Below are 13,048 nucleotides of genomic sequence, written 5' to 3'. Positions count from 1 at the left end.
AGTCAGCAAAGTGTCTCACCTGCTCTGCTCCATCCCACATCACACTGCCAATGGCTACTCTCTGAGCCTAGCAATAATATCTCTACCTGTCTAGTTCCCAAGGCAGGCTGCCACTATGTCAGACATACACATCCCAATTTCCTGGTGGGCTAGTGTGTCCAGTCACCACACATTCTCTTGAACTTAAATTGCCACATGAAAGAACACACAACACAGTAACCTCTGATCCAATTGATACTATATAATTTGCTCATCTAGACATACAAATCCCGATACATATCCATCCCTTAAGAATATTCATAACAACCTGTAAATGTGCAGAGAGGAATCTTAACATCCGCCTCCATGTTCTTTCCACTGCTTCTCTCTTTCCAGTCTCCTCCTCCTCTCTAAAACTTTTCTTCCGCCCATCCTTTCTTCTCATCCTATGACAGGCCTCTTTCTGTCTTGTACCTGCCTTCACCAGCATAATGACATCATCCTACACTCTGGTTTGGCGTAGGAGATAGGAGGAGGAGAGGGTGAGGAGGCTGGAGGCTGAGATATGGGACGTGCAATAGTCTTGGTGAGAAATTATAAGGTTATAAATAAACTAAGCAGGGACAGTAGACATAAAAAGAAGATGTAGAGTGGGAAGCTTTTGCTGGGTAGGATTCCAGGACTTGGTGATTGGTTTGGAGATTAGAGCAGGGGTGGGTTTTGATGGGATCCTAGATATTTGGGATTAAAGATAACATAGCCTGAAATACCACAGACTACAATCAAGATTACTACTGGTGGGAGAATGGTTCCTTTTTAAAAGGAAGATAATGGGTTTGTTTATACCACGTTAAGTGCTTTAGTAGCACCCAAGGATAAATTAATCTGAGAATGAGGAGCAATAAGGCCATATACCTTTGTTGTGGCATTCTAGGAATTCTGATCACCCTAAAAGACCAGTGGCTTTAACTGATCATGACAGATAGAGCATTTTAGCTAAGGGCGGGGGTAGGGAGGATGCAAAAGAGTACATCTAAAATGGTATAGATTTATAAAATAGCTACAACATGGACCAGAACTGAGTATTGGTTAAGTTCCCTCAGGGGGACTATGAGAAAGTAGAAGGTTGCAATGATTTTGAACTTTCTTGAATGGCCCTGTGTTAGTAGATGAATTTACAGGCAATCAATTTCCCAGCACGTATTTAGTCTGAGCAGACAACTGTACATTCCTATTCAATTTAACCCTTTGAGATACCTGGGTGATTTTGTTGATCAAAAATTGATGCACATGCACAGACATGAAATATTATTATAACTATGTATGTATATAGTTATCACCTTAGTTACTGCTCTATTGCTGTTCTATAACTAAGGTAATACTTATAAAGAAAAGCATTTACCTGGGACTTACTTATAAAGTTAGAGGGTTAGTCCAAGATCATCACAGTGGGAAGAAGACAGCATGGTGCTGGAGCAGTAGGTGAGAGCTCTACATTCTGATGCACAGGCAGCAGGTAGGCAAAGAAAGACTGAGCCTTGAATGAGCTTTTGAAATCTCAAAGCCCAGCCCCAGTAATATAGTGCGTTCAACAAAGTCATACCTGTTAATCCTTCCTAAACTGTTCCACTAACTGGGGTCCAAACATTCAAATGTATGAGCCTATGGGGCCATTCTCATCCAAAACACTCAGTAATCTTCTGTGCATGAGGATCCGACTATTATAAATATAGCTATAATATCCAAGTAAAATCAGAACATTTATGTTCTCAAATCATTCCCAAATCTTTTAGGTTGTTTTGCAAAGTAGGTAAATGCCCTACTTCATTTTGAGTGTGAGTCTTATTTCTTTCTTCGTGTCCTTTATTACTTCATTTGGGCACCTGCTGTTCCTTCTTCCTTTTCTTTCTACCAGGTTCTGTTCTTAGGAAATGGATTATATACACTTTACTGTGAAATCTAAGTTGATGGTGTCTATCTCAAAGAAAACCTAGCCTTTTAAGCATTCCATTTAACTGTGGAAAAAGACTCAGACTTGATTTAGATGTATTCTATATGCCCGAGAACAGTTCTGTTGAGAGATAAGGATAGTAGAGGATCTCCTGGTCCACAGCTTGCAAACCTCTGCTGTTTCTTTGTAGACCAGTCTAGGGGAGCCATCTATGATTATCTACCGTATTATGAACCTCTCCTTGGGATAATTTATATTTGCTCTTGAATTTATTATACTTTATTATTAATAATTACATATGCATGTATGCATGTGCCTTAACTTTCCTAATGGATTGAAATCCCTTAAGGACACAATCTACATCTAATTAAATATTGTGCCCTGTACGTGATTCAAAATTATGTTTTGTTTTATGCATAGTAGACAGATGAGATAAATTCTATGCCAGCCACTGGGTTAAAAGAAAAATATGTAGATTTCCTTCAATGAAAAATACCAATTAAATTAATATAAAGTTATAAAAATAATAAGATTTTAGGATCACAGTAGCATGAGAATTATGACTAAAAATTGTTTGTTTTGTTTTTTAATGCTCCTAGAGTTTCACTATATAGTCTGGCTGTCACGATATAGTTTGCAGGTAAATGGATGGAGCCTCAAACATTTGATGTCATTAATAATGTTAACACTTCATGTTTATTTATTCTTCCTGGTTTGGACAGTTAGGTTAAGATTTTCATGATATAAATGAGGAGGCAATGAAACCAATTAAACATCAGCTTATCAGTTCTACAATTACGTCCAGTAATGACCCATTAATTCCATAAGTATCTTTATTTAGTTCCTGTGCGAACTTACCTTTCATGATTCTAAATGTATTTATCAATAATTATGCATGCAAGGGTGATGGGCGTCAATCCATTTCAACTAGTTTGTTACAGAATTCTTCACATATATAGTTTTCTTTTTGAAGAAATAGAAAGGAATGAAATCTTATTCTTCTTTTTTTAGTATTTTGAAAACTTCTTCCTCAACTGCATATAACTTAGATAACTGACAGCCAGACCACTTCTTCGCTAGGAGGAGGAGGATGTGGGGTGTCTGTACATAATGGTTTCCTAGCAACCAGATGAGAGACACAGCCAAACTAGTGTGGGATGAGCCCCAGGGGTAGTACTGTTACCTGCTAGAGGAGGCCTGGTGGAGGAAGTAGGGGAGAAAGTTTCCCTCTTCCTGATGTTTTCAATGCAGCCTCCAGTCTATATAAATCTTCTGTATCAGTGTGCATTGCAAAAATCAGCTTACATCTCCTGTGCCTTCATCTGCACCAGCAGAATGCTTCTGGCTCTAGCCCTCTCTCCCTCCCTCCCCCTCCCTCCCTCCTTCCCCCTCCCTCCCTTCCTCCCCCTCCCTCACTCCCACTCTCCCTCCCTCTCTGCTCATCACTTCATCTAGGTCACCCAAATGAGCCATTGCTAAACCAGGCTCCAGAGGGAATTTGTGTTTGTTTTTTAAGCTAGGGCCTTATTTTGTAGTCTGAGCTGACCTAAAACTGACTATGCACCCTAGGCTGACCTCATATTCACAGCCATCCTCCTGCTTTAGCCTCCTGCATGCTGCGATTACAGATTTGAGCCAACATGCCTAGCTTCTGCTGGAACACGCTCAAAGAACTGCGGCCCTGGTCAGGTTCAAACCTGACACTGGAATTGAATGTAGGCTTCATCCCAGCCTCTGCTCTGACCGGAGACTATAATCCTCCACCTCTGTTCCTCAGTGTTTCCTTCTACTTGGTCTACTTTTCCACCCCACCAGATCTCTAGCTCAGTAAGTAGGTTTCAGATTTGCCCATCTTAAGAATAAGCCAACTCCTTCTGAATTAACACAGTGATTTTGCTAATATTCTATTTAGATCTATCTTCTCATAATAAAATAATCCCTATTAGGATAATGCCTTAATCTGTCTTTGTCTTACTTTTCTTGGCCTTTTATTTTCTCTACGTCTCTGTCTCTTCTACTCCTTCATTCCCTCTCTTTCCCCCATTTCCCTTTCTTCCTCCCCTCACTTGCCCCTAATTCTCACTCCCACCTAATTTTCTCACACCTCACCCTTTTCCCATCCCACTAACAACTGTCGGAAGTCAGGTCCAATCTGTCTCTACATAAAGGCCACCAAGGACTGGCTAGTAAAACCTTACTTGATTTCTCATTTGTGTGTAATATCACAGACACTCTCTGAAGGTGAATTCCCACCTCTCTGCCATACTGTTTTTCAGTTCCTGAAGTGGTTCCTCTCTTTCTCTGTCAGCCTCATACATACTAAATATCCCCGTCACCAAGTCTTTCTCCCCTATTCTCTCTCTTCTGAGATTTCTTTGTATTTTCTTTGAATGCTCTATAGAAGTAAACTCTTGTAGGTTACTTAATCATATTATAGTGACAACGACTAAGTACCTTATCTGAAGGCTATAAGCAGAGGCACTGAAAAGGTGAGCACTGAAAAGAGACAGCAGAGCAAGCTTAGTGTTGTTTAGGTTTCTCTGATGTGGGCAAAGTTAATTTGTCTTGATGAAACCAGAAGTAATTATGTGTAAATGGTCATGAATAAGTCATGTCTACATCTATGTTCATATTGGCCAAATCCCAATTTACTTTATAAGATAAAATTAATATTCTCATTGTGGTAAGAAAACCAAACCTCAGCGGAACCTATGACAGAGCTAATTATTAGACTATGAGGTTGCTGGGTAAGTACTGACTGCTGCTGCTGCTGCTGACCTATCACCCCTTGAGTGAGAGGCGTTCTGTCCTACGGCATAGAAAACAAGGCGGCAAGCATACTGAAAACTGACCTAGAAGAAAGATTGCAGAGTCGGAGTCAGAAAACTTGGTGTTCCCAGTGCTGAAGATGTATACTTTATTTTCTCAGCTCCAAAGTCTATGTTTTTCCCCAGTTTTATAATTTCTAATGTGGAGATGCATCGATTTGATATATGTTATATTTTTAAAAGACTTCTAACTTTTCTTGTGTTACTTCATGTTGAATGGCATTCAAAATGTTGGAGGCTTTAAGCCGAGTACAGCCCTGTATTCTACCTCTGCAAAAGGTCCAGTCAGTCTGGGGATGGGCAGTCCAAGCTCAAGGTGGTTTGGAAACCTTGGAATGCTAATAAATTTCAGTGTGTGTGTGCTGATGGACCTCTAAAGAAGGAACAGCACCTGGGATAGTCCATCTGAGAGGAATCCAGTGAAGCCAGACAGAACTTGGAAGGTTTTGACTGTAGAGCCAGCATCTACCATGTAACCTACCATGCTGGGAAGTGCTAAGTCTAAGCAAAGCCGTCGGCGTACTTGCTTTTGGGGGAGATAGATTTATTTATTTTATTGTTTTGTATGCTTTGCCTGCATGTGTGTATGTGTACCATGTGAATGCCTGGAGCCTTTGGAGGTCAGAAGAGGGCACCGGATCCCCATGTGACTGGAGTTGTAGATGGCTATGAGCTGCCATGTGGGTGCTGGGAAGTAAATCTAGGTCCTCTGTAAGAACAAGTACATTCGACCACAGAGCCAACCCTTCAGGTCCTCACCTGATTTTGAACAGTGTGACAGAACAGAAACAGACAGAGTGGTAGGCAGGCTTATGATTTTAGGTTGAAGATTTATAAATGGGACAAGAAAGAAGCAGAAACAAACACTTGTGTGCTCACCCATGGAGTAGCCAGAGTTTGTTACCTGTTGCTTTCAAGTCAGTTATAACCTAGGCTCCAGTCCTCCGAGCCGCCCTTCTGTCTTCTCTCCTGTAGCACTGATTTGGTCTCTGTTCTGCTAGTTAGGTTTGGGTTGCCTAAATGACATTGCTGTTAGATGACATTCTGTCTTCTCTACTCACTAGCCCCGTCTTCTTTAGAATGTTCTTGACATCCCTAGAGAAATTGCATAACCCAACTGCCTTTTACTATTTCCCCCTTTTGTATTAAATTCAACTTAACAATGTGCATGAGAAGGGTTTTCTAACTCATGAATTTAACCACTGTCTACCATTTGCCCATTCAATGCTGTAGAGATTAAAGAGGAAAATAAGCGTAAATCAGGGAAGAGAAACAGGAAGGCAGGGGAAGAGAGGGGAGGGAAAGAAGTGGCATTAACTAATTGCCTTTCTAATGCACATATTCATACACATTGTGATGACTAGATTTAGTTCTCAATCTGACATCATCTGGGCTCAACAGGGAAGGGTCCTGGGCATGTAAAGGAGTGGGTAGCCTGAGCCCTAGCATGCATGCATTAGTTCACTGTCCTCTGCTCTTGCCCGTGATATGATAAGACCAGCCGATTCAAGTTCCTTCTGCCATGACTTCACTTTGACTACCATAGAGTTTGCCTGGAGTTGTGAAACTGTCTGACTTACATTGCTTCCGTCAGGGCATTTAATCACAGCAGCAGGTAATGATAATTAAGACACACACAAAACGAGATGATTAAAACTGTCAACAGAAAACACTTTTCTTTATCCTGTATCTTTTTAGGCTCATTGGCTAGGGCTCCGCAAATCTGATTGATGGGAGATACACTAATAAGATTAGAGACAAACAGAGGCTTATTAACATGAGCAACATTCATGCACAGGGGATCATGCAGTCAATGACTGACTCCAAGGGAGGCTAGCACGAGGGCTTAAGCAGCTTCCTGAAAAACAGTAACTATGGAGAGGAGGGCAAGACCAAGGAAAAGGACTGAGTTTCTAGAGTGAAAATCATGGAGAGGTGAAAATATGAGAACTAGAAGGAGAGACAAGGTGGTTAACGTTTGAAGTCTTCTGGAACTATCCTTCTACTAAGAATCATGGGTCTCCACTAATAACTCTGCCCTTCCTGGTGGAGAAGGGAGCAGGTGACACCTTAGAAAACATTATGTCTTGCTTTTAGGCCAATAAAAAAGAAGAGTGATCTTCTTGTATTTACTTCTAACTATCTTTACCTCAAAATAATTAATATCCCAAAGTGACATATTTTGGGGTAGCATATTCTTTGGTGTGGTGTGGTTAACAGTTGAACTGTGTATGGGCTACACTGTAGAAGGGCCGTAAGTTACTGAGCACCATGCAGAAGAGGACAGTTGGTCCTGATGTGGCTACTGGAATCTTTTCAGGTGGAGCCTAATGTTTTCTGGGCTGTGGTAGGAAGGCTGATTTTGAGCTACTGTGGCAGACTGAAAAGAATGAAGGAGCCGCAGGTTATGGTGAGAGGTGGAAATAGTAGGCAAGACATAGAAAAGACAGATTGTGCGACCCTGCTCTGTAGCCAGCTGGAGAATTTTTCACCTGTCAAACTGTCAGTCACCTACTTCTTCATTCCTAATAGCAAGCAAGTGATGATTACTTAATGATATTCCCAGTGAGTACGCAAATTCGGGATGTTGCCTGAAAGTATTAAGTATCTGTATCCCAAATAGCCACGAAGTTTAAAATAGAAAAAAAAATTCAGAAAAGGCCACTGTAAGCTGAACCTGCTGTTTCAGGGTTTATAAGCAGGGTACTTTGGAAACTGAAGCAGGACCACCAAAGGATCACACTTTACCTGGCTTATGGAATGGTTCAAGGCCAGCATGGGCAACTTGGTGAGACCACTTGAAATAAAAAAGAAAAGAGAGGGCTGGGGTATGGATCAGTGGTAAGAGTATTTGAAAGGCCCTGGCTTCAATCCCTATTATGGCACATATGTGTACACACATGGACACACATGCATGCATACACACACACACACACACACACACACACACACACACACACACACACACACACATGGTGAGGGGCATTATAGCCATGTGTATTAAGCATCTTAAATTGTGTATTGTCAGTGTGAAATATGTGCACTGTTGATACTATATAATAAGAAAAATAGCGCAGAGCATAGAAGACCAACCAGAGCCTATTGTCTTTTGGATCGCCTATGCATTAAACCCAGAGTTTCAAAGACACTGAGTGAATACTCTACCAACCGACTTACAGTCCCAGCCTGCACTTTTTTTGTGGTTAAAAATATGTTCACATAGGAAAAAATAGAGCGGGGGAAATATATCAACAGTAATTATCTGTGAGTAGAATTGCTTCTGATTTCTATTCTGCTCTTTTCCCTTGCCCATTATTTTCTAAAGCCCCTTCCAGCAAACATGTTTGCTTTTGTAAGGAGGAAGAACGAATTTTAAATTGCCAACCACAACAATCATACATTTGTTTAATGGTCTCAAGCTTTCCTGAGCCAGAAGATGGATGAAATTATTTTCATTTATAGATGAAAGTTAATTGTGTTTATTTTGAAACATGGTGCAATGTTACAGTTGTGGAAATTCCCAAATGCTCATCTGATTTAGAAAGCAAACAGACATTTCTACATGGAGAAAAGAGGAACTTCTCAGGTCCCAGGAGTTGAGCTCTGTAAAGATTCAAAGGCAGAGGTAATTCCTTAAGGAGACCATGCCACCCGGAGCAGGTAACACTCACCTCAGAGACCCATGCTGCCAGTGACTCTTCTGTTGCTATAGTATCTCTTGAAGAAGCTATGGGAGGGGAACAGCAGTACGTCTTCCCAGTGTCAGGACCTTTCTCCCTTCCCATTGGAGGACTGCCAGTCTCAAAGTGTTAAGAGATGATGATACTCAAACCATCTGATGCACACAGGGCCACTCTGAAAACAGGAACTGCAAGAAATGCACAACTTTACCAAAGGCTGTGTTTGGAACCAGGGAGAAGTTACCGTTGTATTTGAATTGAGAGTTATCTATCCAAAGGGCTAAGGACTGATTCTAATGGACGTATTTGCTCTGATCCTTCAGGATAGTACTTCAGGAAACATGCATCCATAAGTAGTCAGATTAAAGCACGCTCACTCGATAGGCTTGTGAGTATGTGCGCATGTGCTTGCATGCGTGTGCATATGGATCAAACACTGTAAAACAGTAGATAACAGAGGGCATGCGAGGATGACAGCTGGCTCTGTTCACTGTCTGCCTGCATCCCTGGTTAAGAAAGTATCAGAAAACTACTTTATTTAGTTTGTAAATTTGTTTACTAAAATAGATAAAGAGCAGGAGAATGAGAGAGCCATTATAGGAATATAGGGTAAGGCATTGACTAAGGTTGAGGCATTGACTCCTCCATATAGCTGAGCTCTAAGAAAAACGAAAACACCAAACAAAAACAAGACTAAACTAAACCAACCGAACAAAAACACTTTCACTTCCAACAGTGACTTGCCTACCTCTTGCTAACAGTCAGAAAACTAACATGAATTTTTCTTAAGCAAAGTACCTTGCCTGTTTCATTATATATCAAAACTTGAGATGCAACTTGAAAGTTTTGCTAAAAAATGTTTTTGGAGTTATGATCTTGTATACTTTAGTGATGAAGTGTTTCTCAGAACTTCTTAGAAGCTAAGCACCCCACAAGAGTGCCGCTGGGAGAGGGGGTAGGATTTTCAGCTGGGATTGAACAAACCATCAAATGGGATGCTGAGTTGCTTTCATTTAGATTTTGTTGTCCTCTGTCTGTTGTTCCAACTCTCTGCCTCAAAATTCGTTGAATTCTGGGTGGATATTTTAGAATATCTCATTAAGAGCTCTAGTGTTAGGAAACAAAATGAAAAAGACCATAAAAATGCTAAATTAGTGTTGATTTTTCTTATTCATAGCCATAACTAAAAGAAGAATGAACACCATCCCTTTCCAGCTTTACATATTTCATGCCCTGCATACAATTCTCCCTGGAAGTTCTCAGCAGAATAACATCTGTGCCCAGACATAGGCAGTAAGTGTGTGTACTAGATACCACACAAAGTGGCAGGAAAACTGCTCTTTATCAAGTGAGGGCTGCTGAAATAGTCAGCGTTGGACTGCTGGGGAGACACAACAAAGAAAATCCTTTTCTATATTTTCTGAAAAGTCAATTGACATTATCAAAAAAATTGTAATGTTATTTTTTCTTTCTTTTTGTCTGTGTCTTATACGAATGTTGTATGCATACGTGATGTTTGTACGTATGTGGTATGTGTCTGTGTGTTTGCATGGTACATGTGATGTGTGTGTTATATGAATGTGGCATGTGATGCTTCATGTATGTGATGTGGTATATGATTGTGTGTGTGTGTGTGTGTGTGTGTGTGTGTGTGTGTGTGTGTGTGTGTAGTTTAATATCTCTAGAGGTCAAAATGAAGAGACTGAACCTTCTGTGTTGACTGAGGCTGGTAACTTGGCCATCCCAACCCCACCTGAGGCCACCAATACACTTAAGCCATTGCTCAGCAGCCCTGAAAGAGTGGAAGCAAGGACTCCAAATCCTAATTTGTTGCAGTCAGAAAAATCTCTGTACAAAGGTAAGAGACCTCTTTCACTCGGCTGCTGTACAAGAGTGGTCTCCAGAGTCTCCACAAGAAGAAATCTATAACTTAATGGGGGAGATGAGAGCTAGCTCTGGCTGGGTCACATGGGATATGAGAGGCAGTCATGTTGGGAGTAAATGTGGATATGGAAATATCACAGCACAGGTTTTAGCCCGAATGTTCTGGAGTTGATTGCTTTTCCTGTTTGCCCCAGACCCAGCTGCTTGGTGTTCTTCATAAATGTAGATATTTGAGATTTTTGTCCCGTGATTGTATAACTTGGACTCTGATCGAGCACATGTTTTCTACAAGTTTATATATGTACAGAGACAATTCATCCCTGTGTGTGTTTTGCAACATACACAAAAATGACAAGTCCAACAGGGGTTTAGATGGACAGGTCGCACTTTACAAGACATTTATTCTAGTGGTAGCAGTTATAGAAATCTCTTCCTTTCTATTGGGTGTAAGGGCTCTTCATGGTAGAAACAGATTTAGAGATCAGCTGTAGAACATATATTTATACACTCTCTGAACCCGAGGAACTGATGAAGGGAGTTAGGGTGAAGATCGGCTCTGCAACAGAGATGGTGGAAGCTTATGCTGCATGGATCATCTCCGAGAGAACAAGTCTTGGGAAACTGGATTCTGTTAGTCTGGCCTTTCTTACCTTGGAATAATTTCTTCATGTCGAAAATAGAATCAATGCTCTCTGAAGTGTTGGTCAACGAAAAGGATCTAATAAATTGGAGGCTCTGATGAAATTAGCACAAAATGGCCTTGTTTTGGCTTTCCTATAGGGAATGCACTTCTGAAGTTCTTTGTAACTGATGTTAAAAGGTCTTGCAACTTTTAAAAGAGAGTCATGATACTAGGACTGCTCTTTGGTGCACCTAAATGATTGAAGTTCTGTGCTGGGGCACAATACTACCTCTTTGTAATACCAGTCCTCGGAAGGTGGAGGGTAGATCATGAGAAATTCAAAGCTAGCCTGGGCTATCGTTTTTTTTTTTTTTTTTATCCCATTTTCTCTTGTCAGCTAATCCCTCAGAGTTATTAGTTAATAGATTCTCACTTATGCCTTATTGAAGATGTATAATTTAGTGGGGTTTCATAAAGACGAAAGACTTTTGACTGGTCTGTTCAAATGCACAAAGAATGAAACTTTATGTTACTTCATAAAGCTTCTGTCTTCTTCCCGATGTCTTCAGTGAGGGGAAAACTCCTAGTAACCCCAACCCTGTTTTCTCCCTAGATCCAAGATGCGAGGAGGCCCTGAAGCCTGGAAACTGTGGCGACTATGTGGTTCGCTGGTATTATGACAAACAGGTCAACTCTTGTGCTCGCTTTTGGTTCAGTGGCTGCAATGGCTCAGGAAACAGATTCCACAGTGAAAAGGAATGTCAAGAAACCTGCATTAAACAATGAACAAGCACACTAACGGGCTTCAAGCAGAGGTTTAGAAAGAGCCTGACACATCTGGGCATACAGGAAGTAGCGATAGTTCATAAATCATAGAGCCCTCTCGACCACCACTTAGGGATGTAGTCTGATTAACTGTCTACACCGCTGAAGGGTGGAAGGACTAGGGACCTGGACTCCGCTGTGTAACTTTAGAACACAGTCTTTATCTGTTTCACAACCTGCAGTGTGACCCTGATTCCTCCTCATTCTAATACACATACAATGGCAGTTCACACGCCACCCTCCCTGTGCCCGCACTCTTACAGCACCTTCACAGTGGTTTGTGAGGAGAAGGAATTTGGTTTGAACATTGGAGGGATGTCTTCGTGTGAGTGCTGGAATAGTGGGGGGAGTTATGAGTTTAGCCCAAAGTGATAGTAGAGAGAAATACGTCTGAAATAAACTCACTAATTGTATGATAAATGGACTCTTCCTGTTCCTCATTGGTATCTAAGCCTTCAAGGTACGCTTAAGCTATGTATTGAAATGAAGCAGATTTTACACATCTCCTTAAAAAAAAATATGTGAATGAGACTTGATTTTATGGTGAGGGAGTGAGATTCTGCCCACTGTTGTATAACAATTTTGTTATACTAAGTGTGGGAAGACAGCTAGCTCTGAGCTGAGAGAGTATTCTAACACACCATCTACAGAACGCTTTCCCCTTCTCAGCCTGTTGCTCCCATTTCAGTTGGACACCAAAAAGCTCCAGTCTAAGGAAATGGAAGAGTAGCCATCCCAGAAAAAAAAATACCATTGCAGGGGGTTCCATGGCATAATTAAAATTTTACCACGTGACATTATTTATTCAAAAAGACATGCAACCTGCCTGTCAGTTTTAAAATAGGATGGAACAAACAATAAATGTATATATAACCTGGAGAGTGGCCCGAAGCGCTGACTCTGTGTGGAGAGTGGCCCGAAGCGCTGACTCTGTGTGGAGAGTGGCCCGAAGCGCTGACTCTGTGTGGAGAGTGGCCCGAAGCGCTGACTGTGTGGAGAGTGGCCCGAAGCGCTGACTCTGTGTGGAGAGTAGCCCGAAGTGCTGACTCTGTGGAAGTCCTGGCATGTCCTTCCCTAACACATGTCAATGACAGAGAGATCCTACTCCAGATCTTGTAATTTTCTATGTAATTTTACATGTAAAACCATACTTAACTCTATGGATACCTACATAAGATATAGTTAATCTTGTATAGCTTATAGCTTTGTAAGAATGATGCCGTCTGTATCGTAGTCGTCGATCCCTATCCCTTAATGGTTTCATTTGGCTTTATAATCA

At 41.1% G+C, this 13,048-nt stretch overlaps 1 protein-coding gene across 2 annotated transcripts in view; it reads left to right on the top strand.

Moving 5' to 3' along the window:
- Positions 1–12,189, top strand: part of Col28a1 (collagen type XXVIII alpha 1 chain) — a 153,133-nt gene extending 140,944 nt beyond the window's left edge. For both annotated transcript variants that reach the window (XM_039108604.2, XM_039108605.1), the window contains 2 exons: positions 10,110–10,296; positions 11,558–12,189. In XM_039108604.2, coding sequence (XP_038964532.1) covers positions 10,110–10,296; positions 11,558–11,730 — 360 coding nt within the window. In that variant the 3' untranslated portion in view covers positions 11,731–12,189. The remainder of the gene's footprint in view (positions 1–10,109; positions 10,297–11,557) is intronic.
- The last annotated feature ends 859 nt before the right edge of the window (positions 12,190–13,048 follow it).

Source organism: Rattus norvegicus, chromosome 4, assembly GCF_036323735.1.
Source record: "Rattus norvegicus strain BN/NHsdMcwi chromosome 4, GRCr8, whole genome shotgun sequence".
Lineage (NCBI taxonomy): Eukaryota > Metazoa > Chordata > Mammalia > Rodentia > Muridae > Rattus > Rattus norvegicus.
This window is presented reverse-complemented; position numbering and strand designations above follow the sequence as displayed.